The sequence below is a fragment of the Ictalurus furcatus genome, chromosome 11 (assembly GCF_023375685.1).
Source record: "Ictalurus furcatus strain D&B chromosome 11, Billie_1.0, whole genome shotgun sequence".
Lineage (NCBI taxonomy): Eukaryota > Metazoa > Chordata > Actinopteri > Siluriformes > Ictaluridae > Ictalurus > Ictalurus furcatus.
In genome coordinates, this window is record NC_071265.1 from 3,305,630 (window position 1) to 3,332,500 (window position 26,871).

At 43.8% G+C, this 26,871-nt stretch overlaps 1 protein-coding gene across 1 annotated transcript in view; it reads left to right on the forward strand.

The window, feature by feature from the left end:
• Positions 1–26,871, forward strand: part of col7a1 (collagen, type VII, alpha 1) — an 88,419-nt gene that overhangs the window by 60,685 nt on the left and 863 nt on the right. Inside the window, exons 80-114 of the mRNA XM_053635879.1 lie at positions 1,334–1,405; positions 1,481–1,525; positions 2,185–2,220; positions 3,827–3,862; positions 4,625–4,669; positions 4,778–4,810; positions 4,948–5,010; positions 8,957–8,992; positions 9,078–9,158; positions 9,256–9,324; positions 9,838–9,873; positions 9,997–10,056; positions 10,553–10,597; positions 10,694–10,729; positions 10,823–10,858; positions 10,943–11,002; positions 11,847–11,972; positions 12,263–12,334; positions 12,419–12,454; positions 13,452–13,511; positions 13,784–13,828; positions 15,283–15,318; positions 15,400–15,435; positions 15,528–15,584; positions 16,721–16,792; positions 16,883–16,954; positions 19,084–19,119; positions 19,229–19,309; positions 22,779–22,832; positions 22,950–23,003; positions 23,123–23,185; positions 23,508–23,570; positions 24,715–24,831; positions 26,346–26,423; positions 26,545–26,598. Of these exons, the coding sequence (XP_053491854.1) occupies positions 1,334–1,405; positions 1,481–1,525; positions 2,185–2,220; positions 3,827–3,862; positions 4,625–4,669; positions 4,778–4,810; positions 4,948–5,010; positions 8,957–8,992; positions 9,078–9,158; positions 9,256–9,324; positions 9,838–9,873; positions 9,997–10,056; positions 10,553–10,597; positions 10,694–10,729; positions 10,823–10,858; positions 10,943–11,002; positions 11,847–11,972; positions 12,263–12,334; positions 12,419–12,454; positions 13,452–13,511; positions 13,784–13,828; positions 15,283–15,318; positions 15,400–15,435; positions 15,528–15,584; positions 16,721–16,792; positions 16,883–16,954; positions 19,084–19,119; positions 19,229–19,309; positions 22,779–22,832; positions 22,950–23,003; positions 23,123–23,185; positions 23,508–23,570; positions 24,715–24,831; positions 26,346–26,423; positions 26,545–26,598 (2,001 nt within the window). The remainder of the gene's footprint in view (positions 1–1,333; positions 1,406–1,480; positions 1,526–2,184; positions 2,221–3,826; positions 3,863–4,624; positions 4,670–4,777; positions 4,811–4,947; positions 5,011–8,956; positions 8,993–9,077; positions 9,159–9,255; positions 9,325–9,837; positions 9,874–9,996; positions 10,057–10,552; positions 10,598–10,693; positions 10,730–10,822; positions 10,859–10,942; positions 11,003–11,846; positions 11,973–12,262; positions 12,335–12,418; positions 12,455–13,451; positions 13,512–13,783; positions 13,829–15,282; positions 15,319–15,399; positions 15,436–15,527; positions 15,585–16,720; positions 16,793–16,882; positions 16,955–19,083; positions 19,120–19,228; positions 19,310–22,778; positions 22,833–22,949; positions 23,004–23,122; positions 23,186–23,507; positions 23,571–24,714; positions 24,832–26,345; positions 26,424–26,544; positions 26,599–26,871) is intronic.

The window sequence follows — 26,871 nt, forward strand, 5'->3', positions numbered from 1 at the left end:
TCCTTTTGAGCTCCAATGATTCAAATGCTGTAAATTATGTAATAATTTATTTTACAGCCCTTTTCATTATATGCGATATTTGGTCAGTTGTTTGGGACAAATGTCAGATTACGAGAAAGTTGTCATATGAAGGGGCTATTGCGGTTAGGGTTTGGATTATTGGGGTTGGGGTATTGAGGTTAAGGATTGGGGTTACTGAGGTTGGTGTTGGAGTTATTGGGATTAAGGTTACTGAGGGTAGGGTTGGGGGTTAATTAGGTTAGGGCTGTGGTTACTGAGATTAGTGTTTGTTACTGGGATTAGGGTTGGGGGGCATTGGGATGAGTGTGAGAGTTACTGAGGTTAGGGTTTGGGTTGTTGGGATTAGGGTTACTGAGGTTAGGGTTCGGATGCCTGACGGTAGAGTTGGGGTTGTTGGGATTAGGGTTACTGAAGGTAGGGTTAGGGTGGTTGGGATTAGGGTTGGGGTTACTGAGATTAGGGTTGGAGTTGTTGGGATTAGGGTTAGGGTTACTGAGATTAGGGTTGGAGTTGTTGGGATTAGGGTTAGGGTTACTGAGATTAGGGTTGGAGTTGTTGGGATTAGGGTTAGGGTTACTGAGGGTAGGGCTGGGGTTGTTGGGATTAGGGTTAGGGTTACTGAGGGTAGGGTTGGGGTTTGTGATGGAAGGATTGAGGTTGTTGGGATTAAGGTGAGGGTTACTGATGTTAAGTTTCAGGTGATTAGGGTTACTGAGGTATGGGTCGTTATGGTTAGGGCTACTGAAGGTAGGGTTGAGGTTGTTGGGATTAGGGTTAGGGTTACTGAGGGTAGGGTTGGGGTTTGTGATGGAAGGATTGGGGTTGTTGGGATTAGGGCGAGGGTTACTGAGGGTAGGGTTGGGGTTGTTGGGATTATGGTTAGGGTTACTGAGGGTAGGGTTGGGGATGTTGGGATTATGGTTAGGGTTACTGAGGGTAGGGTTGGGGTTGTTGGGATTAGGGTAAGGGTTACTGAGGGTAGGGTTGAGGTTGTTGGGATTAGGATAAGGGTTACTGAGGGTTGGGTTGGGGTTTGTGATGGAAGGATTGGGGTTGGGATTAGGGTGAGGGTTACTGAAGTTAAGGTTCAGGTGATTAGGGTTAGGGTTACTGAGGTAAGGGTCCGGGTGGTTAGGGCTACTGAAGGTAGGGTTGGGGTAGTTAGAGATGGGGTTACCGAGGTAAGGGTCGGGGTCACTAGGGTCATATGCACTGAAAGTGTATTAAATAATAAAGGCAAAAGTGTCTTAATGCTTATTTCTCGGTGCTGCAGTACTGAAAGTGTGTGTCTGTGTGTTCCTCCACCATATAGGGAGTAGCCGGTTTCCGTGGAGAGAAGGGGGATAGAGGAGAAGTAGGGGAAAAGGGCAGAGATGGCCTCCCTGTAAGTGTCTTACTTCTCCATCACACTGAGTCTAATTTACTTCACATATCATATTAACGAGGTTATTTTTCTTAGGGTTTAGCCGGAGAACCTGGAAAACCTGGACAGGATGGAAAGCCGGTGAGAAAGCAGATCGCACTGTAACGTTAAAATTTAAATTTATTTACAGGTTGTTGTTTTTTTTTAGCATTTATAGTGTATGTTTAGAGCCTCAGTGAAGAGATACATTTCTGATAAGCATGTGATACTGAGTGTTTTCTGGGTTGTTTTGGTTTTTTTTTTTGCTACAGTGATTACTGTTGTTTAATACCAATAGCACGGGCATAAATATTAGATTACACACTCTAACCCTCACTATAGTAAGATGACCTGAAAACCTGAAGGCGAATCTCAAAAACCTTTTCTCTTTAGGGGAATCTTAAAAGCAAAGGGGATTCAGAGCTTCCTGGAGTGTGCTTTATACCGTATACTCTTTTATTTCTGACAGCACATGCACCACAGATCGAGATACAGGGAGTCTAGTAAGGAGGTTTAATTAGTTAAAGATACGTACAGTTGTTGTTAAACAAGGGATTGGTCTAATATCGATGTCGAAATAGTCATAATTATTCCCATTTTATTACAAGTAGCTTTAAATTGCTCTGTAATTTATGAATCCGTTTTGTCAGAGGTATAATGTAAGCGTGATTTAAGGATTACAGAGTGGCGATTGAGAACGGAGTAAGAGCAGGTGGGTAAAGACTCACACTCACGCATTGATTTATTCCCCTCTGGAGCAGGGTTTAAAGGGCTCATCTGGTCTACAAGGCCCACCTGTGAGTAACATTAGTCCACCACGGCAGCCCCTCGTGGGTTTGTCAGAGTAACAGAGATTGGGGATCGGCTGTGGGGGGCTGCACTAGGCTGCTGGAGCTGTTTGGCCGAGGCTACACAGAACAAACTGTAGAAAATAACCGATGCAGCTCTGCTATTAACAACTAACCTTCCTGTCTCTTCTTTTCCCCAACCACATATCTGTCTTCTCCTTTCTTTTCTTTATCTCCCTGTCTTCTTGTCTATTATTTATCTGTTCTGCCTCTTTACACTTCTCCCTGACCATCACAACTCCTCTCTCTCTCTCTCCCCTATGTATTCTTTCCTTCCCTGTTCTCCCATCCTCTTTCCTTTAGGGCTTGCCTGGGTTCCCAGGAGTGTTGGGCAGACCGGTAGGTTTTCTTTGGCCGTGAATGTTGGCTGCAGTGCTTTGTGATGGGAGTTTGGAGGGAGGGAGGAAGGGAGTGATGATGTCTTGTTTATATATCTGTCCCCTCTGTTGTTGCTTCAGTGTGGTCTCATACTGTTTACCTCACAGGTGTCAGACTTCTCGAGTTCCGTACGGCATTTCTGAAAGTGGCACCTCTATAATAATAACGAATGAGTCGAATCGAATACGGGTCGCACCACGGTGCGCTTGACTCCTGCGTTCTGATTGGTCAGAAGCTGTCGGGTTTATTTTCTATAACGGCAGCCCACGTCTAGCACAGGTTTATATGAATGCGCCCGTTCTAGTATGTTATCGTTTCTATAGTAGCAACTTACACAGGGACGGATTAAAAACATACGTAACGGTCGATAAAATGAAGGAGACGTTTATTTCACGTGTACGGAAGGAGTCTCCAGTGCCAGTGCTTAGCAGCAATCGGAAGTTAAGCCGTAACTTTAGGTCTTAGCGGTTTCGTGGTAACATGACAAGCCGTGTTGAATTTTTTTTTGTTATTTTTCTGTAACACGACACAGTGTTTTATTCCTTACGTATTATATGACGTATATAAGTGTAGTAAGGACATTGCTAGGAAAAGCGATTAACGGATAGAAAGCACGGCCCCACGCAAGAATGTATTATAGTGATTCACGAAGGCTTTCGAGCCATCAGATATCGGTCACATTTAAATCAACGTCACAGCAGCTGATCTGTAAGAACTTCTCTTCTACTGTTAAGTCTTCACTAGCCGTGTTTATAGCCACACTTTAAAACGATTGTGGCATTAAAAAACACGAGCAGTTTGACACGGTACAGATACGTGGTAGATAATGTGATACGGCTTAGAGTTTGACACCTGTGTGGTTTTATATTAACCAGTGTGTTACAATTGCTTACACAAATGCTGTACAGTGTATGTGTGTACTTGTGTATGTTATAACAGTGTGTGTGTCTAACCCAGGCTGTATAAATGCATTGAAAGGCATATATATATATATATATATATATATATATACATATATATACAGTTAAAAAAACACTAGCGGGTTATGTGTGCATGCATATGTGTGTACGTGTGTGTGTGTGTGTGTGTGCTAGTTCATACAGTTCCGTTTACGTGTGTGTGTGTGTTGCTGAGAGCTTCTGCTGTGTGTTAGTGACGTCACATGTCTGTCGCACAGGGAAACCCCGGAGAACAAGGAATTCGAGGACCGACTGTAAGTATGAGCGAGTTCTTTTCCCACACAAAAGATTCCACCCGTTTTCCTGTTTCCGCTGCGGTTGAGACGACGGCAAAATCGTTTCGCGCCCCAAAAAAAATTTAAAAAATAAAAAATGCTGCATGAACCGAGAAAGAGAGGGGGCGGGGCCAGGAGCTTCAGTGTGCTGTTGTTTTAATTTCCATAGTAATAATAATTCAATAAATAAATAAAGCAACTTGAACGACATGAGTGAGCGTGAGTAAAGTAAGGCCGCTTTTCCATTTGGCACGTTAGCCAGCTAATTAACGATCCTACCTGGCTCTCTAGATTAGATTGATTGTTATCAGTAATAACAGGAACTGGCGATGAGGAGGTCGTTTGTCTTTGCTTGTCGCTTCGGAGGCAGAAAGTCAAGAGAATTTGAGTGTGAAAGCAGCCTAACAGTGCAACGATAAAGAAACAGTCGTTTTACAATCATTGGCAAGATGCTACATCGTTCATATTAATGCTAATGAGTGTTCTTATGATCGCTACAGAGGATAAATCGCTAAAAAAAATCACCTTGAGCGTAATCATCGTATATATCGACATCTCAGTGTCGTGTGTAGATGCTGAGGGAACTGCCACGTTAACTTGTCAAGTCCTCGATGGGTGTTTATTTGATCGAGCTGTGTAAAAGTTTGGCCCTCAGTAGAAACATGGGACAAAAAAAAAAAACATGGGATGCTATGTTAGGAAAACACACAGTGAACCATCTGATTCTGGGGCTCTTTACAGGGACCGATGGGTCCAAATGGACCTCCAGGACCACCAGGTGTGAAGGTCAGTGTACTGCAGGAGTGTTGTTCTATATCCATTCATACCAATAACTGACTGTGTTTGATTACAATTCATAATAATAAGCGTGTGTGTGTGTGTGTGTGTGTGTAGGGTGACCATGGAGAGGCAGGAATAGGAGTTCAAGTAAGTGTACCTATTAAATAAACTGATTTTAAGAGGTGCCATTGCATTGCTGAGTGACACAGGTAAAACACAAACGTCTTCCAGATGTAGTCATGCATTATTATTATTATTATTTTTAATTTAATTTTTTTTTACAGGGCCCTCCAGGACCACAAGGCATCCGAGGATTGCCCGGAATTACAGGCACACCAGGAGCTATTGTAAGATAAATCCTACTGTTCATCCGTACTCTTAGTTCTGAGCTCTTTGTGATGATTTTTCTGGAGTCGTTTCATTATTAAACATGAGATCAAAGTCGACCAAATGATGGTATATAATGGGTATAAAACGTCGGGGAATAGATTTGGTTACAAACTGCGATTATTGAGCGAAAAGGTCTTTGACTACCATGTTATCACAACATCATCCCGCGAATTTACATTATTAGAGGTGAAATGTGTTTAACTGTGAGGTGAATGTGTGTCTCTACAGCATCGAGGTGCTGAGAACAATATGAAGCAAACGTATGAAATTAAAAGTGTCCTTTTGCGACTCTTACATGTTTGGAGATTGCGTAAGTCTACTGATTCAGCTGTTCGGTTCTTAACGTTCTATTCAGTTCTTGCATTTCTGGCTGTACTGGATCATAATTGATGGCTTTTGTCACGCAAATGACTGGTATTATCTGTCATGCAGCACTTTTTAATCCAACTTGTGTGGGATGTTGCGCGTCTAGCTGCCACACGCAGTTGCTTTAGGCCTTCTTTTTGCCTTCTCGGTGCCTTTCTGAGGCATCTTAATACACAAAAATGCAATTAACGAACTGCCAAAACAACGGAAGTACGCGTCCTATCTAGCAAACAATCGGAGATGAATTAGTGTAGCCAGCTCTGTCTTTGTCTGCATAGTTCCCTGCTCTGCGGCACAATTTCCCAATGAAGTGTGACATTATAAATACAACATGACACAATACGTGCAGTCCTCATCTCCACACTGCTAACCGGAGTGTGAGCATAAGGTTGAAGGTTGTCACTGCAGTGCAGCGGCAGGTCACGTGATGTAAGATGAGATGCAAGTCTTCAGGAGACGAGGTTACGTTTCTCAGTAACATGACAAGCTGTGTTTTTTTGTGTTTAATCAACTGTAAAAGAGAGAAATAGAGAGAGAGAGGCTGGTGAGAAAACGTCTGGGTGTAACCCTGTTCCCTGAGAAGAGAATGAGATGTTGCGTGAGCGTCACGCTGTAGGAAGCGCCCTCGTGTGCGCCCTCGTGTGCCGTAGTCAGGTGACGTGGCTTTTCGCGCGTGTGCTTGTAGGCGTTCTTCTTCTTCTTCACCACTTGTGGACCGACTAAAACACTTGCGCGTATTTGCTGCCCCCATCAGGTCCGGAAGAATCGGTACCTTCATAACGACCGGTACCAATGCTACTGCAGAAAAACAAGTACCGTCACGTTTTAAGAATGTTGGTACCGACTTGGTACCGAAGTATCAGTTCTCGTGACATCCCTACTTCCCACATCGTGAAGCTCACGCAACGTTGAGTTCCCTTTGAGAAGCGATATCAGGAACTAACTTGTCTTATGGATTTGCATGCATTTAATGTCTTGCTATGTCGCACGGGAGACCTGGTCAAGACGGCAGCACATAATAGCTGTGTTTCGGAGTTCTGAAAGACAGATTCTGGTAAAACATTAGCACTGAGATCATTTCTGACTTAGTTCTGTCTGATATCTGTATTCTACTAAACAGACATGGTTTAGGTTGTATCTAGAAGGAAGGATATGTTTTGACAGAGTTGGCAGCTATTAATCGGAGCATCGCCCCTCACACCCTGACAGAACAGATTCAGCACTATAGATGTACAATGCGTTAAGTTTATATCTAATTGAATGCATCGAACGTTCCTTTAACTCAACAAGGACAAATAAAGAGGCGACCTTATTCAGCTCCAAAGATAAGAGACGGTTAATGCCTCACTCGAACTTCTGTCTCCGCATGACCTAAAAAAAAAACAAACAAACAAAAAAAAACTAAAAAAAAAACCTGTCCATGCACTTATCTCCAGCAGAGCAGATTACAGTAATGGCCTCTTTACCGGTCTATCCATCAGACAGCTGCAGCTCATTCAGAATATTAACCAGGACGAAAAGAAAGACATGAACACATCACATCGTTACTCTCTGTCTCGGAGTCAGCTACAAGATTGATTTCGAAGTGTGTGGAAAACATCAGTACGCAGCCTTGTAGCTCCAAATGTTTTCATATCTCTGGTTGGGGGGGGGGGGGGGGATCGGTTTCCAGCTGTTCTGCACTGAGCTGGAACGTTTACATTTACGGCATTTGGCAGACGTCCTCATCCGGAGCGACTTACGTTCATCTCATTTATACAACTGAGCATTTTTTTGAGGGTTAAGAGCCTTGCTCAAGGGCCCACCAATGGCAGCGCTGGGATCCCAAGTCGCAACCTTCCCATCAGCAGTCCGACGTCTTAACCACTGAGCTACCACTGGAACAACCCGTTCTTTTACTTTATTTTCCTATCTTCATTTTAGTCCGAATTTTTTGTTTTTATCATGATTTAAATGATCGTTATTTCATTTGAATTATTTTCCATTCTTCAATTCGTAAACTCGCCTGGTCTTTGCTGTATGAATTTCAACACAGGAAGCATCTCTTAATCCAGGCTTTTTTAGTTCAAAAGAATGCACTGAAAAAGGAAATTCTTGGCCTTGCACCTAGAGTGTGTGTGTGTGTGTGCACGCACCGTGCTCTCTTGAGTCTTGAGTCTTGTTAATAACCACTCAATGCAGAGACGGGAGACTCGGCTGTCCCATTACGGCCTAATTATGTTTCTCTTTTAGAACGTGTTAATGGATTACTGGAACATTCACTTCTGCGTGCGCTCTCGCACATACGGCTAGCTTTATAGCCGTATGTTTAATAATCATTTCAGAAGGTGAGTGCTCGACGCGTCCTACAGTTCGACTGGCAGTGAGACGGGACGAAGACGAACCGACCACGTGGCTTGTTTAAGAGGAGTGTGCACGTTCAGAGTCGGTGTCTAATCAAAAGTATTAACGTGAAGCACCGCTACGAAACAACACTCGGCCACTTTTAACTGTCTTCTACACAGCCATGAGCTCATCGCCAAAGCTTCAGCATTAGGGATTTAGATGTTGTTACGTAGAAGTCAGAGATAGAAGGGGTTGTGTAGTGGTGTAAGGAACATAACTCAATGTTTTTAAACAAAAAACCCCGGAAGAAATGATCTTTGCCCCAAGGATTGTGGGTGATCATAGCCCAGTGTCAATTTATGAGGAGGAAGTGTATTCGGTTACAACATATATACGTATTCAGGAATTTACTTTGATTCTCAGCTTCGGTTTGGCCGTCAAGTGGAGTAAGTTTGTACACGAGCTAGTCAGCGCTTGCACTTCTCTCCAAGGCTAAGAGTCTAAGGGCTGGACCAAAGTATCATGCTACTGCTCTATAGATCAGCTATTGATTGAATCGGTTATATGCTATGGTTTGGTAATCCGTCCGTTAAATTTAGGTCACAACTTCAAAATGCGGTTAGAACAGCCGGAGAAATAATCGGCATGATGGCCCTGACTTCTCTACAGGAGATTTTGGAGAGGTCTGTAAAGAAGCAGAGCCTTAAAGTGATTGGCGATCCAAGCCGTATTCTTCATGAGGAGTATGAGTTGATGCCTTCGGGCAGGAGATATAGGGTACCAATCTGGAAGATGAATAGGTATACATTCTCTCTAACTCCACTGTTGAATAATAACGAATGATCTATGTGTGTATGTGTGTGTGTGTGTGTAATATGTGGGGTGTTATGTTATGTCTTAAGTGGAGGTCTAGTGAAATATTGTATGTTGTATGGATGAATTGTAATTGTATAGTGAACTGTTGTATGTTGACCTGCTCTCTTTCTCTCTCTCGATTGCCCAAGACATATTTCTCCTAAGAGAGATAATAAAGTATAAACTAACTGACTAAGCATTAAAAGCTGACTGTTTTCGCCATTCGGTCATGTTAGATGTGTCACCGGATCTTTATAATCATAGAAATTTATATAACCTTGACCAATATTGGTCGAATATAAAATCGATTTAAGATTGTTTAAAGATGTTGTTGTTGTTGTTGTGATTTTCTTCTAGGGGCCACAAGGACCTCCGGGCCTCCCGGGACAAACGGTGAGTCTTGAGTAACAAACACAGCTCAGATCCAGAACTGTACCGATTGAGTGCACTGAGACGTCTTTATCCCCGTGTTCCACAGGGAGAAGGAGGAAAGCCTGGGGTTCCCGGTAGAGATGGCATACCTGGAAAGGAAGGAACACCTGGCTTATCGGGAAAACAGGCAGGAGTAGAATGCAATTCAGTCTCATCCGCGTGTGTGTTTGAACTCTTCTGTTTTTTGTTTTTTTTAATGCCCGTGCTCCTTAAATCTCCCACAGGGTATCGCTGGACCGGTAGGACCTCCAGGGCCAAAAGGCGAGCAAGGGGACAGCGGTCCACCTGGAAAAGTACGTATGAATATCTGAACGTGTACGGCCAGTGTTATACTCGGTGCGTAGCTTCTTTACAGACAGCGCTGATCACGCACGTACCTGCCTGTGTGCACCTGAAGGATTGAAAGCGATGTCCACTGGGAATCAGCGAAGAGCAGAAACACGTTACGGCGGATGCCTAAATGTTTATTTCACTTTTACGGAAAGGAGTGTCAGAACTTTATCCAGGTTGGAAGACATTTTGTGGTTTCTAGCTAACAAGCTGGATTTTTTTTTTTTTTTTGTCGTATTAAAATTCAAGAATTTAAAAAAAAAAAAGAGGCCGCTGACGAATGTTTAATGTATAGTGAGGTATAATCGTGAATAATGTATAAACGTGTGTTTTGATGTACAGTTCTGTAACGTATACAGAGTATAACACCGGTCTAATGTGTATACACACACTTCATATCCTTATGCTCTTTATATCCATCTTTCAGCTGTTCTATCATCTTCTCCCCTTTTTCATTTCTCTCCTTCTCTCTGCAGTCGGTAGCTGGACCCCCTGGAGCGAAGGGTGAGCAGGTGAGTCACCGCACTGCGTACGGCTCAGGATACGAGTCGTCATCCGTATCACATGTGAATTGCAGCCATTTTTTTTTTTATTTTATTTTTTTACTTTCTCATTATTTTCTTTGAATATTAAAGGGGCCTCCCGGTGAAACACTGCCTGGAGTAGCAGGAGAGAGAGGGTTACCTGGATTGCAGGTGATTCCGGATTGCAGGGACACTATCTGTCCTAAAACATTAATTGTCATTAAGAAGATGAAACGTAACTAACACACCAGCACAGCTCATCCAGATTCTTTGAATATGCAAATTAGAAATGCTCTCGACCCCACACACACTCACTGTCTACTTACCTCGGGCTGAATTTGCATACCGGAAAACGATAGGCTCTTGTGTTTTGTGATGTAATAACATTTTCAGAGCTCAGGGAGACTCTTCACACTCTGACCATCTGGACACTCAAACGAATCTCCCTGAAAAAAAAATAATCCCCTGATTTAATCATAAAAAATGTGTCGTAAAATTGAAGGTGACTTTTCTTTTTTTTTTTCTTTTCTTTTTTTTAAAAAATTGAAGCAGGTTTTTTTTCCAGCACTGAAATCACTGACCGTGTGTCATGTTGGTTAAATGTTCTTGCTCACGATTGGGTGTTTTTGAATCCCAATGAGCTGTGTTTTTTTTTCCAATCCTTCAGGGTATTAAAGGAGATAAGGGACCAGCTGGAATAAAAGGTGACCGAGTGAGTATAAAAACCTTGCGTAAAGAGCCCCGGCATCTCCTTTCCACACACACGGACACTACACTGAGGACTTTTCGTCATGTTTTTGTCCTGTAGGGTTTGAGCGGTGAACCGGGCGAGCCTGGTGAAAGTGTGAGTATCTTCTGATGCAGGCAAGTAACAATCTGTCATTCGCACGGCGTGATTTTAACGAGCCTTTCTGTCTTATTCCTTCCTTATTATCAGGGACAAAGAGGACCACCGGGGCCTAAAGGAGCCAAAGTAGGGCCCCAATTCTGATTCTGCCATGAGACAGATCGTCTCAGCAGTGTCTGTTCAGTGATTTTGTTTGTTTGTAAATTTCAGGGTGACGCGGGTGTTGGAATAGTCGGCCCTCCGGGACAATCTGGACCTGCAGGCTTAAAGGTAGTAAATGTATGATGCTTCCATCGCAACACTCGTCTTCTCAAAGCGATGGTGAAAATCTGCTGCACACGTGACCATCCACAGTTAAATGCCAGTCTTGTCACGAGTCGCCTTATTCCGAAAATGTTAACAAGCACGAGGCACTCAGTTTTACGTCTCGAAACCTTGCTTTAAAAAAAAGAAGAAGAAGAAGAAGTTGTCGCTGTTCAATTAGTGGCACTTCAATCACCTGCGTGTTCTTCTGACCTTTTATTCCTTTCGGTGAAAACCCAATTTGCCGTCGGATTCGCACACGTTAAACAACGCGGTCACGCACCGCGCACAGCCGACAACGCGCGAGTACGGTTATTGAGCACCCGCGCCATGCTAGTCACAGCAAAGACGTAGATGATGCTAGTTAGGCGTCTGATATGTATCGCGGACCATGCCGCTGCTCACACAGCACGACGTCTGATTCAATTTCCTGACACATTAGAAAGCAATACTCGGTGTGATGCATGCATGCACACACACACACAAACACACACACACAACGTAGCTAGAAAAGAGATCATCCGCAGTGGCTGCAAGCTTTAGACTCTTCAAGGTTGTGTTGTGACTTTTGAACACTGTTACACAGCGAGTGTTTTAGAGCAAAATGTACTTACTGGATTGAAAAGTACTCAAGGGGCGGTGGAGGCTTGGCAGTTAAGGCTCTGAGTTACTGATCGGCCCCAGCACTGCCAAGCTGCCACTGTTGGGCCCTTGAGCAAGGCCCTTAACCCGCTCTGCTCCAGGTTATAACAAGTTAATAAAGAACCAATGTATCTCTGGATAATATGAACACGATCTGTGTTTGTGTAAGGGTGATCCTGGTCTCCCAGGCCCTCCAGGCCCACCTGGACCTCAGGGTATATCAGGAACACCGGGACTCGCTGGCCAAAGAGGCGAAGCAGGCCAGCCGGGAAATCCAGGACCTCCGGGAGAGAGGGTTAGTGTGGACTCGACACTCACGACTGTGGTGATTTAGAAGATTTCCTGATCTTTTGGTTCTTGAAGGCCTGTTAGAAAACCAGGCAATGACTCGCTTTCAGCTTTCAAGAGGATTTTGAAGACCTTATTCAGATACGTAGCTGTACACTGGTTGATGGTGAACGTTCTTGTTGTTGTCTTGTCATCTGAAGTGCGATCAGATTTGGGTGGTGATCAGGGTGAGCGTGAGGGTTAAGAGGTGTTACACTGGTCTGAGTCTTGGATATTCATCTAGGTTTGTGTTTTAAGGGTCTGCAAGGCTTCCTGGGCAAAGCAGGAAACCCAGGGACACCCGGCAATCCTGGACCGCCTGGACCACCGGTGAGTGTGAAAAGGATTAACAAGTACATATTTAAAGAGGTTGTTTTTTCTTGGGCTACACTCTTTTCTCTTTCTTCTCCTTAGGGTAGTGCAGGTTCACCCGGACTTAAAGGAGATAAAGTAAGTGTGTTCTTTTATGATTACTGAATATCCATATACATTTTGCTATGAGTTTCCTTCAGTTAGAAGATGAAATATGTGATTAATAACTCTCTCTCCCACCCCCCCTCCCTTTGTCTGTCTGTCTGTCTCCCCCCCTCTCTCTGTCTCGGTCTCTCTCTCTCCTTCCCCCTCTCCCTTTGTCTGTCTGTCTGTCTGTCTCCCCCTCTCTCTCTGTCTCTCTCTCTCCTTCCCCCTCTCTCTTTGTCTGTCTGTCTCTCTCCCCCCTCTCTCTCTCTCTCTGTCTCTCTCTCCCCCTCTCCCTTTGTATGTCTGTCTCTCTCCCCCTCTCTCTTTCCCTGTCCGTCTGTCTCTCTCTTTCCCCTCATCTCTTTGTCTGTCTGTCTGTCTCTCCCATCTCTTTGTCTGTCTGTCTGTCTCTCTCTCTCTCTCTCTCTTTCTGTCTCTGTCTGTCTGTCTCTCTCTCTCCCTCCCCACCTTTCTCTGTCTCTCTCTCTTGCTCTTTGTCTGTCTGTCTGTCTCTCTCTCTCTCTCTCTCTCTCTTTCTGTCTCTGTCTGTCTGTCTCTCTCTCTCCCTCCCCACCTTTCTCTGTCTCTCTCTCTTGCTCTTTGTCTGTCTGTCTGTCTCTCTCTCTCTGTCTCTCTCTCTGTCTGTCTGTCTCTCTCTCTCTCGCTCACTCTTTGTCTGTCTGTCTTCCTTTTTCTCTCTCTCTCCCCTCTCTCTTTGTCTATCTGTCTGTCTCTCTCCCCTCCTCTCTCTTTGTCTGTCTGTCTGTCTCTCTCTCCCCCATCTCTTTGTCTGTCTCTCTCTCTCTTGCTTTCTCTCTATCTCTATCTGTCTCTCTGTCTGTCTGTCTCTCTCTCTCCCTCCCCCCGCTTCTCTATCTGTCTCTCTCTCTCCCCTCCTCTCTTTTTGTCTGTCTGTCTCTCTCTCCCCCATCTCTATGTCTGTCTCTCTCTTTCCCTCTCTCTCTCTCTCTCTGTGTCTCTCTCTCAGGGTGAGGTTGCTGTAGGAGTACCAGGACAGAGAGGAGAGAGAGGAGATCCTGGGCCTCGGGTAGGAAATCTCACATATATAAGATTCTTTTACTGTCGTTGCACAGGCAGTGCGATACGGCCAACACGCAGTTTACCCTGTGATATAGTAAAGTGTGTAAACATGAGGTTACATAAGACGTACCTTTTTAAACTATATAAGTTTTTTTTTTTTAAAAACTATTTCTGTTTCTTCTCTAAGAAACGATTCATTTTCCATCTGATTACATTTTAATATTAAATAACCGCGCAGAGACATTTTGCATATAACATTTGCTTGTCGTGCGCCTGTAGGGAGAAGAGGGACGACCTGGGATGGACGGAGAGAGAGGTCCTCCGGTAATTACGAGCGCATTTCCTGTTCTCCTCCCGTCTACCTTACCTGTTTTATCTTATTTTCTGTAGCCGGTCCATCCCATCCATCGCATCTCTCTGGCACCAGCGTCTGTGCCTGTTGCTCTGCCCTATTAATCTTCATCCCACGGTGCCCAGAAAAAGCCCCATCAGTTCTGTCTCTCCCACCTTACAGATAGAGAGTCAGTATCTCAGTGCGTTTGACGGAACAAGCAGCAGATCGACTCGGATCATGATGTACGAGGAGAGTCGCACCGCTCGTATATATTACTGTATACCTACACTCACTGTCATACTCATAAATTCTTATTATACACACACGTGCAAGCAGACAAGGGGCTTAACCCAGTGCTGTATAGGATTCATGTATAGATACTAGTGTGGATCAGTTATTTGGGCTGTTTCCGAAACTATGTGAATGAATTTCGTTTCTTTTTTTCGACGTCACGTTCGTGTACATCGAGGATAAACCCTTGCTCGATATCTCAAACGAAAGTTTTGTTTTTTTATTACTCAAGCCTAATAAAAATCCTCAGGGTGCCCTAAAGTCGGCCATGACACTACGATAGGGTTTCACCGCTCTACTGCCTCGATAATCAGTGACTGTAAATGGTGTGTTCACGGACAGATGAGTGGTGTTATGTGCGTGGCGGAGTTAGGAGTGGTCCCTGTGGGTTACTCTAGCTGTAACGGGGTAAGATCATTACGTGATCAATAGCCAAGTGATTTTCTAAAAAAAAAAAAAAAAGGGAAAATTGACATTTTATATATAAAAAATCTTTTATTTTCCCCGTGTTTAATTTTTTTTTTTTAAATCTTTCGTTCTTTCAATATGAAATATAATATGTTTTTAGTATTTTTACATCATTATATAGGGTGTCTCTTAAGTTCAGCATCGTAGGAGGGGAGGGAAAACCCCCCATCAAAACAAAAACTTTTACTTACAGAACGTGCTCAATATGTCCGCCATTTTATTCTCAACGCTCGCACTTTTTTGATTTGCGGCGCGTCAGATCATCAGGATCCGTTCTTCCTTACGTTAACCGTATGACGCTGGGATTATGAGACGCGCCGTACTGTTGTATTAAACGTAGACGAGTTCGCGATATTGTATTATTCTTAACGTTTATTATATAATAGACTAGGATAAATGGATAAATGCTCCAACAGTCTAGGATATTGTCGCATCTATTTCCAGGCCGACGTCCGGGTTCAGTCGAAAAGAAATTCCTCTCAGTATATCGGTGTGTAAACAGTACCGTCAATACAGAACGCGAGGATAGCGGACCCGAGCGTGCGGAACAGTATTAGCGAGCTTGCTTGTTAACGGAGAGCACGAAGCTATAGAGCGGTGATTCGAGTGTGCAGAGAAGACGTCCGTTGGTTTAATTATAATACGTAATATATCATGTTATAATACACCAATCTGATGTGTGCAGGGATTTGCAGGTGGAAAAGGCAGCAGAGGAGAAAAGGTAAGAGTAACTTACCAGTAGCTTTTTTAACGAGTCAGTAAATACTGGACGTGTAGCAAACAGCTTTCTTCATGACTCTAGGGTGAAGGAGGACCTCAAGGAGAGAAAGGAGAGAAGGTAAGCGTCATATTATTTATAGTCGATATCCCGTAAAAGCTTGTTGCGACAGTATGAGTGTAATGTTTTAATTCGACTTTGGTCTTTTGTAGGGTGAAACCCTGTTGGTGGGTGGGCCTCCTGGGGAGAAAGGAAATAAGGGCGAAACGGTGAGTCCGTATCACTTAAGAGTCCTTTCGCGCTTTCGCGATTGCAGGAATGAACGCAGCGTCGAGCGAACGCCGCAATATTCCGAGGAGCTTGCATCAGATTGCTGCAGATTTTCTGCAGGTTTTGGCCGAGACGTCTCATTTACCAACAAACACTGCGAAACACCGTGCAAAACTATTCCGCACTATTGCAGTTTCACAAATTCGACTGGTTTTCCGAGATGAAAAACATGCACAAAAACCTTTCAAAAGTTGAAAAAGTTTGCAAACCGCAGCAAAATCAAGCATTTTTGACCGCAACTATCACAAAAACTCTGTGGAAAAAAGGTCAGGACAGTCAGAGTGTTTAGCCTCAATATTAGAACAGTATTGCTCATTAAATATGGTACGACTAGTCACAGTTAGCTAGTGATATTGAATTAGTTTTTATATTTAAATCGTTAGTTTTCTCTTCTGTCACAGCCAGTTAAAAATCATTTAAAAAAATAGTTTAAGCAAAAAATGTTAACTAAATACTGCGATGGATTGGCACCCTGTCCAGGGTGTACCCCGCCTTGTGCCCGATGCTCCCTGGGATAGGCTCCAGGTTCCCCGTGACCCTGAAGAAGGAGTAAGCGGTATAGAAGATGGATGGATGGATGGATGTTAGATAAATAAAACATTCAAAATGAATTTAAAAATATTAATAGCACATAATAGTACAGGTGTTTATTATTATTATTATTATTATTATTATTATTATTATTAACAACTGGAAGAATTATTTCTAGTGGAATTTGGACTGGAATATCGCTGGAACACTTGCGCTGGAATGAAAAGTTCTACCCATTTGAGACCCATCTGTGTGCAATTAACAAACTATAAAGCGTACTAAAAAAAATAAGATCTCTATTTGACCCTCATATGTAATTTGTAAATGACGTGTAATAAATGAGCTACAGTTTCCCGCATTGACGAGACGAAAACGGTTTCACGACCCGACGCGATCGACATCAGTTTTCCGGCTTTCCCTCGGAATTGCACGGATTCCCAGTTTTTGAAACTTGTCCGTTCCTTCCTTAAGACGCGGCTCTGTATTTCTACGTTACGTCGTAAATGTCGACGCACCGAGTGAAAGGTTGATGTGTTCTCCACAGGGAGAACGAGGTGCTAAAGGATTACAAGGTGAAAAGGGCGTTAAAGGACAAGAGGGACCACCAGGGCTACAGGTGAGACTCTTCTGTGTACGGATCTGATTAGAAAAGCAGTGTGTGTTTTGTATATCGTGTAGCGCGATCTTTCTTCTCACCTGTGTATAGGGTCTGCGTGGAGAGGCCGGTGAGAGGGGGTCACCTGGGTTTCAGGGCGCTCGTGGTCCAGGAGGACAGAAGGTACGTTCTGGGGAAATGTTTCTATCGTACGGAATTAAACTCGTTCCAAACGTATCGAACGGAACTTTTTCCAAAAAATAAAGAAAAATCTACAACGAGGGAGCAGAAAAACAGCGAACTCGATGGCAAAAATGTAACAGTCTTCAAATAAACAGCGCTCCTTGTTAACATTCTTTTCTAAGCTTCGTTTTCGCCAATCATGGATTATGAACGCGCGGCCAGAGTTTTTCTTTACGCTTTCACACTTCTTCTTTTTTCTTTCTTCTTCTTCTTCTTCTTCCCAAACGACTTCCAAGCGTCTCAGTTTTTATTAGAAATAAGCAGCAAGTCTTCAGGCTAACCACGGGTCATTACGAAGCATTAAAAAGGAAAATACAAGTACATTAAATCAGTTCTGCGAGCGTGTCGCAATTAACTGGCATTCCAGTGTCTGGAACACGACGCACAGAGGTCTTCGGTGTTTTCCTTTTTTACGGGGATTAATTAAACACGTTGCGTATATTCCGGATGAATTCATAACATCGGTTTGTTTTGGGAAAACGGGAAGGACTTGAGCCGACGGGAAACGTAGTCTCTAGTCCCTTCTCCGATATTTCCATGGCGATACCTCTCTAAATATTCTATTTGTTTATTCAGCTTATTGTCAGAGTTCTAGACTATATACACAGGTACAGTTCATTTGCATATTAACACGGCCTCTCATCTGATCCAATCACGCCGCTGTACGACTAATCTCCGTCATTCTTTGTGCTGCTTGAATTCTCTAGAGCTTCAAGTGAGCGTTTTCCAGCCGCATGCAGATATACGGATGTAAACGTCAGCTAAATAACAAGCCGAACGTAATAAACGGAGTGAAAGCTTCATAGAGAAACAGCACACATGGTACAGATACTTCTCCCATCCGTTATTCTCTTTCACGTTTTACGGCATTCAAACGGCGCTTAATTTTTAGCTTAGACCGCCGCGGTGTTGAATTCTCAAACCCGATTGGTCCGAATGGATTTTCTGTAACAGCAGCGGCGAATCGTTTGCCGGTTTTTATTAAACGCGCTTGTTTTAATACGTTACCGTTTCTGTAATAATACCTTACACAGAGACTCCGTGCGATCTAATTCTGATTATAAGCTAAGTCCGATATGGTGGATTTTCTGCGAGGAGATGTTTAAGATTAACGGAGGTCAGTCGGGGGTAAAGAGAGAAAAAGCTACGACTTCTATAACGTAAGAGATAACAGGAACTTGTCTTGTTGGACATTTCTCAAACGGATAAAAAGTATGAAATTGAGGGTTTTTTTTTTTTTAATTAATAAATAGATAGAGAACTATATCGTCCTTTTCTGGAAAATTGCCTTTGGATACACCAGGAACGCCGACCACATAAACCCAGTCACGTGAAGGCATTATTCAATAACGAGGACTTGGAACCTGAGATATAAAACATAAGAACATAAAGGAGCTTTAGTTTGCTGTTCTAAAGTGCAGTGAGAGGAAGGAAAGGATCTCTCCGAATCTGCTCAGCTTGCTGCCTGTTAAAAACCTCATTAATCTCGGAGACCAGACAGCCTCTGTGGTTTTGCTATAATTATTTCTGCCTCACTGAGAGTCCTGGACTGTTCTCTTCCCCCCCCAATAAAGACAAGTAATAAAAATCAGTATTCTGCAGATCACTCTGGTATAAAAAGAATAAAGAGGGCTTTTTTATTACTTTATTATGTGATAAAAGTAGCTTTGCTTCATCCGATTATTTTCCTATAACGTGTTTTATTCTCCATATAGCTTAATTATTATTATTATTATTATTTTTACGTTTAATGCAATAGTTACAATAGAGAACCGTTTTAAACACATTAAAATATGCTAATAAAAAGCAATAAAATGGCCTTGGATTCCCGGGCTTTATGGTTTGTTAAGATCAAAGACAGAGGGCGGGCAAATGTGCAGATATTGAGTCGAGCAGTGTAAAAATACAGCGTGTCGTCCTTCCTTGGGCCAATTTTGGTAGGTACTAACCCCTGTATACCGGGAACACCCTACAAGACCTGCTGTTTTAGACATGCTCTGACTATATATATATATATATATATATATAATAAATAAATGTATGGCCTGATTCAGTGTTGATGTTTTCAGGGAGAGGCAGGGCTTCCAGGACTTCCAGGAGAAGCTGTAAGTATCGTTCTTTTCTAATTTTCTCCCCATTATCTCCATGATCCCACTTCTGCCTGCTATTTGATGTGTGTGTGTGTGTGTGTGTGTGTGTGTGTGTGTTCTCCAGGGTACCCCTGGGAAAGATGGCCTCCCTGGTATGAGAGGAGAGAAGGGAGAGATTGGAGTCATCGGCATGCGAGGACCAAAGGTGTGTGATTACTTTGGTGTGTGTATTGCTTTGGAGTGTGTGCATCATCTAACAGACAGTAGTTCTGATGTGCATATGGACACACACACACACACACACACACACACACACACACACACACACAATGGGCTTGATTGGCTGGCTTAACTGGGGTTATGCAAGATCTTCAGCAGTGTATGAATCACTCCACTCCATATGTCCCCTTTTCACCGGAATACACAGACACATGGATACACACTCGCATAATAAAATCTGTTTAGCAATTCTACTCACATTACATAACCAGATTTAACATTTAAATGCAGTTGAATTGTAACGTTATTCTGTCACAGAGAGAGCATTAACCGTGGTGTTGTGTGTGTGTGTGTGTGTGTGTGTGTGTGTGTGTGTGTGTGTGCGTCATTTTAATATATTACTCACATTTTTACTTGCTTGTTTCTTCACTACATACAGTACAATGTTTTATTCCCGACATAGTACACTATATGCGACGGCGCTTGAAAGTTTGTGAACCCTTTAGAATTTTCTATACAGTATATCTGCATAAATATGTCCTAAAACATCATCATATTTTCACACCTAAACGTCCTAAAAGTGGATAAAGAGAACCCAATTAAACAAATGAGAGAAAAAATATTATGCGTGGCCATTTATTTATTGAGGAAAATGATCCAGTGTGACATATCTGTGAGCTGCAAACGTATGTGAACGTCGAGGGTTAGCAGTTCATCTGAAGGTGAAATTGGAGTCAGGTGTTTTCAAGCGATGGGGTGATGATCAGGTGTGAGTGAGCGAGCGCTCTGTTTTATTTAAAGAACACGGATCTATCAAGGTCTGATCGTGTTTGTGGAAGTGTATCATGGCACGAACAGAGGAGATTTCTGAGGTCATCGGAAAAAGAGTTGTTGACGTTCATCAGGTTGGAAAAGGTTACGAAAGCATCTGTAAAGTGTTTGGACTCCACCGATCCACAGTCAGACAGATTGTGTAGAAATGGAGGGAATTCAAGACCATTCTTACCCTCCACAGGAGTGGAGACCAGCAAGGATCACTCCAAGAGCAAGACGTGTAACAGTCCACGAGGTCACAAAGGAACCCAGAGTAGCTTCTTAGCAACTAAAGTCCTCTCTCACATTGGCTAATGTTAATGTTCACGTTCATGAGTCCACCATCAGGAGAACACTGAACAACAATGGTGTGCATGGCAGGGTTGCAAGGAGAAAGCCACTGCTCTCTAAAAAGAACATTGAAAGATCAATGGACAAGCCAGAAGGCTGTTGGAAAAATGTTTTGTGGACAGACGAGACCAAAATAGAATTTTTGGTTTAAATAAGAAGTGTTATGTGTGGAGAAAGGAAAACACTGCATTCCAGCATAAGAACCTTATCCCATCTGTGAAACATGGTGGTGGTAGTGTCATGGTTTGGGCCTGTTTTGCTGCTTCTGGTCCAGGACGACTCGACATCATTGATAGAACAATGCATTCTGAATCATACCAGCGAATTCATTCTAAAGGAAAAACGTCAGGACATCTGTTTGTGATCTGAATCTCAAAAGAAAGTGGGTCATGCAGAAGGATAACTGTCCTAATCACACGAGTCGTTCTACATAAGAACGGTTAAAGAAGGGAAAAGTTAATGTTTTGGAATGGTCATGTCAAAGTCCTGACCTTAATCCAATAGAAATGTTGTGGAAGAACCTGAAGCGAGCAGTTCATGTGAGGAAACCCACCAACATCCCAGAGTCGAAGCCGTTCTGTACTGAGGAACGGTATAAAATTCCTCCGAGGCGATGTGCAGGACTGATCGACAGTTACCCCAAACGTTTATTTACATTTATTACTGCACAAGGGGGTCACACCTGATACTGAAAGCTAAGGTGCACATACTTTTTCCACTCACAGATGTGTAACATTAGATCATTTTCCTCAATAAATAAACGACCACGCATAATATTTTTGTCGCATTTGTCTAATTGGGTTCTCTTTATCTACGTTTAGGACTTCTGATAATGTTTTAGGTCATATTAATGCAGAAATATAGATCATTCGAAAGGGTTCACAAACTTTCAAGCACCGTTGTATTTCACATCATAGCCTTTAAAGTTCAACCATATAATAATATCACATATATTTTACATGCATTGTCCATGCATTTTGAATAGTTCATTAGAAAATTTATCCAAAAGGTTGAATTTTATCATTTCTCAGGTTGAGGTTGTGATTTAGCAAAGCAATAATTAGCCCCGTTAATATTTATGTCAAAGGCAGGTCCTCACAAGGCTAGTAAGACGTGTGTGTGTGTGTGTGTGTGTGTGTGTGTGTGTACACTAACTAGACCAAATTGTTTACGGGAACTAGTCATTTTAAAAAGCTTTTAAAAAAAAAAAATTCCAATTAAACAAAGATACATAAAGAGCATAAAGTATCAAATATAAACATCATAAAATTAATCCCACAAAAAAATACGTTCATGTGTTTGTAACGGGATCAGATCACATTCCTTATCTCATATTTTTGGGGGGTTTTTTTTCCATTTCATTTTCTTGCCGGTCCTCGGTGATTCTGGGTATCGGATCGGTGATACCTCTAATATATAACTATATTTTTATTTTTATTTTAGTATTATTTTAGGACTGAAACGACATTTCACTGTACTTATACGATACCAATAACGACACACTGTTCTATTCTATTCTTCACTTCCAAAGAAGTCGTATGTGTCAAGAGATTGATTAGAGCAGTTTATCTGGCTGTTGTTCAAACTGCCGTCATGTTCGTGGACACACACACACACACACACACACACACACACACACACACACACTACCTCAGAGCACTTGCCTTAAATAACCATCTCTTATTCACAGTGAAGTGATAAAACACTCAATATCTTGACTCGATTGAACCCAACTCATTTGCTTAAAGTCCCGCACCGGACTTTGAGTGATCGAGATGTGCTCGAGGTATGTACACTGCCCTCCATTAATATTGGCACCCTCGGTAAATATGAGCAAAGAATGCTGTGGTGAAAAAATTCTTTATTGTTTAACCTTTTGATCCAAAAAAAAAAAAAAAATTCCACAAAAATACTCTGCTCTCATGGATATCAAACAATTGCAAAACACAACACAGGTTTATCCCAAAAGAAATCTTTGTTAAATATGAAATAATTGCGCAACAATTATTGGCACCCTTTTAGTCGATACGTTTTTTTAACAAAAGCTCAAAAGGTTAAACGATAAAGACAGTTTTTCACCACGGCCTTCTTTGCTCGTATTTACCGAGGGTGCCAATATTATTGGAAGGCACTGTATAAGTGTGCGTGCATGAGCCTGACAGTTAAATAGTGCGTTAGTCTAGCCAGACATTTATAGCGCTCTGCTGTGGTTTGGTAACACACACACTTTCATTATTTTCTGTCACACTGAGTTACTGGCAGCTTGACTGACAGCTTCATTGGTTTTACAGGGAGACCGTGGATCCAAGGGTGCGTGTGGACCAGAGGGACAGAAAGGAGATAGAGTGAGTGTGTGTGAGAGGAAGTGTGTGTGTGTGTGTGTGCATGAGAGAGAGAAGTGTTTGATGAAGAACACGTTGATGTGCCCCTTTAACGGTGGATGATATGACTTCTGTTCTTAGGGGGATCCTGGAATGAACGGCAGATCAGGTTTACCTGGGAGAAAAGGAGAGTCGGTAATGACTAACACACACACACACACACACACACACACACACACACACACACACCGATGCTCATACATGAAGAAAACTGTTTCTGCTACCATCTTATGTGAGTGGAAAATGTGTTGCAGGGTGATGTGGGATCTCCAGGAGCCACAGGAGCGCCGGGTAAAGAGGGAATCGTCGGACCCAAAGTACGGAGACGCATAAACAATGTTCTACACGTATATACACAATCAATTTGAATATACCGCCGAATGTGTCTTTTTAAATGTTATAAAAAAAAGATCTGTGTTCTGTCACAAAAGCATGTTTATCATGAGACTGATGTTACATTTTCAGACTGCAAAGCTGTAATCACTACTGATGTGCTTGTGTAATACGGTGTGCGTGTGTGCGTGTGTGCGTGTGTGCGTGCGTGCGTGTGTGTGTGCGTGTGTGCGTGCGTGTGTGCGTGCGTGTGTGTGTGCGTGCGTGCGTGTGTGTGTGTGTGCGTGTGTGTGTGTTCCTGCTCAGGGTGACCGAGGATTTGACGGTCTAATGGGACCAAAGGGAGAACAAGGAGAAAAAGGTGAACGGGTAAGTTTTACTTATCTCTATATGCTGTAGGTAAATTTATTTAAAAAAGAGCACTAAGACATCTGTCTGAACTTCAATCTCTCTCTCTCTCTCTAACTCCCTCTCTCTCACCCTCCCTCTCTCTGTCTCTCTCCCTCTCTCTCTCTCCGTCTCTCTCTCTCCGTCTCTCTCTCGCCTTCTCTCTCTCTCCCCCTCTCTCTCTCCTTCTCTCTCTCTCCTTCTCTCTCTCGCCTTCTCTCTCTCTCCCTCTCTCTCTCACCCTCCCTCTCTCTGTCTCTCTCCCTCTCTCTCTCCCCCTCTCTCTCTCCTTCTCTCTCTCGCCTTCTCTCTCTCTCCCCCTCTCTCTCTCCTTCTCTCTCTCGCCTTCTCTCTCGCTCCCTCTCTCTCTCGCCCTCCCTCTCTCTGTCTCTCTCCCTGTCTCTCTCCCTCTCTCTCTCCCCCTCTCTCTCTCCTTCTCTCTCTCGCCTTCTCTCTCTCTCCCCCTCTCTCTCTCCTTCTCTCTCTCTCCCCCTCTCTCTCTCCTTCTCTCTCTCGCCTTCTCTCTCTCTCCCTCTCTCTCTCGCCCTCCCTCTCTCTGTCTCTCTCCCTGTCTCTCTCTCTCCCTCTCTTGCTCTCCCTCTCTCTCTCTCTCTCTCCCTCCCTTACTCTCTCTCACCCTCTCTCGCTCTCCCTCCCTCTTGCTCTCTCTCCTTTTCTCTCTCTCCCTCACTCTCTCACCCTCCCTCTCTCCCTTTCTCTCTCTCCCTCTCCCTCCCTCTCTCTCACCCTCTCTCTCACCCTCCCTCTCTCTCTCCCTCTCTCTCCCTCTCCCTCCCTCTCTCTCACCCTCTCTCTCACCCTCCCTCTCTCTCACCCTCTCTCTCTCTCTCCGTCTCCCTCTCTCTCACCCTCTCTCTCTCCCTCTCTCTCCCTCTCTCACCCTCTCTCTCTCCCTCTCTCTCCCTCTCTCACCCTCTCTCTCTCCCTCTCCCTCCCTCTCTCTCGCCCTCTCTCTCACCCTCCCTCTCTCTCTCCCTCTCCCTCCCTCTCTCTCACCCTCTCTCTCACCCTCCCTCTCTCTCTCCCTTTCTCTCACTCCCTCCCTCTCTCTCTCCCTCATTCTCTCTCCCTCTCGTTCTCCCGCTCGCTCTCTCTCTCTCTCAAGGGCCCTCCTGGCATCCCTGGCCCCCCGGGTCCCCGGGGTGTTGATGGGCCCCCGGGCTTGACGGGTCCTCAGGGACTTGCTGGGGTTAAAGGTCCTGAAGGACTGCAGGGACAGAAGGTATGGACAACAAGATGTTTCATTCTTGTGTGTGTGTGTGTGTGTGTGTGTGTTTAAATGAACAAGGAGTACACTTACTAACCACCTTAATAACTGTTCCTCTCTGTTGAAACACACAAACACGGTATTGTTCTCCTAAACCACTGACCAGCGTTCCATCAACAGGTCTGTAGAGCAGGAGTCACAAGAGCCACGTCATTCCGACATCCATGAGAATTTTAAATACATGATTTTTTTTATTTAACATTCTCCAAAACCGTGTATGTTCACTGGTGTATACTAGTATAGCATGTGCTTTAAAAAAACAAAATAATCATTTATGCTGCATTCGAAGAGAACTTGTGACGGTATTATGCTGCATTGCCTATTTATTAATGCCACCCCTTCTTCCTCACACTCTTCTGCGTAATAACACTGTAACCATATCACGACTGCAGTTATGGCCAGAATATTGGATTAAATAGTGCAAACGAAAAAGAATTTAACGTCCCCCGTGAAGTGCCTCGAAAGGCGCAGCGTTATCCTACGTGTGGACGAGATTTCCACCGAAACAGGATGGCAGGGCGGGACATATCGGGTGGTACCGCCCCCTTTTTAAAATAGCCAATAGCGTTTAGCTTACCTCACAGCCAGGACACTTACATCCGTCGGGGGCGGGACACTTCAGATCCTAGAGAGCATTTGATTGGACTAAAAATCTAACGAGAAGCTGAAGTGCAGAATGATGTCATCAGAATTGTTGATCCGTATCGAGGGTAGAGAGAGACTGTAGAGACGGCTACCCCTGCGGCCATGTTTCAACTTTATCGTGCCGCAAACGAAGCGAACAGCCCCCTGTTTTTGACTAAGGAGCGCTGCACACTGCCATGCTAGTCAGATTTCCTCAGCGTAGCCCTTTCCTTGCAACCCCTCTCTCGTTCAGCTTAACGTCTGTGTGATGAGTACCGACAAAATAATACATTTCACTGAGAAGTCATTCTCAAAAACACGTTTCTCCGATGATGTCGCAACTATCCGTGACCGGGAGGCAAGGGAGCCAAAATGTCCGCCAATGTTCTCCTGGTGGGAGGGATTTCATACTCTCCTCCCCTGTCAATCACAGCGAGACTAGCCCATCGTGAGCATCTCCGACCTCATCTCTGCAGAGGATGGCGGATAGCACGTTCCTGTGGGTCGTTACACGTATGTCGGAGGAAGCACACGTTAGCCTCTGCCTTCCCCGTTTAGTAGCTGTCGTGTGATTTAGGAAAGCTGGCTCAGATAGTATTCAGGACGGATCGGAGATGAATTGGGACGCAGCATGGGGGCGAGTGATGGGGGTCGTAGTCCGTGTCGGCCATGTCTGTTAAGGCTGCGGCGTTCTCTCCGAAGGCGTAGACATGACAGGATGATTTTGTTTGTCACACTGTTAAAATTTCAAACCTTAACACCCCTACTCGTGAGTGTACTTCAGTACTCGTGCACGTCCGTGTTATTACTGTCGTAAATGCAGGCATGTACACTCTGTATCTCAGGGTGAACGAGGTCCTCCAGGTCCTGCTTCGGTTGGCCCTCGTGGTATTCCAGGAATCCCAGGAGAGAGAGGAGAACAGGTCAGTGTACAGATCTCTCTCTCTCTCTCTCTCTCTCTGTACTTTCTATATTGTTTTAATGAAGTTATCTTCTATTCATTTAATGATGTTTCTCTCTCGTATTTCCCTCTCCGTGCGTCAGGGAGAAATCGGGCTCGAAGGAGCGAAAGGAGAGAAGGGAGAGCTGGGCATGACGGTCTGAGCACACAATTTCACACACGCGTACACACATCACAAGCGGCTCAGCCAGGAATTCCTTTCTCGAGGCGATGAGGGAATATGCTAAATAATATTACCGCGTGATCTGCGTACTGAGAAGCGCGACGCGCTCGAGTATTCCGGGTGATAGTAAGAGCGCCGATGACAGGAATTTATTATCGAATCACATGATTTAAAGTAAGGTCTCGCCATATCAGTCAACCTCCTCGTCATGTTAATAACTTGCCGTAAATTACCTTCACGTTGTTGT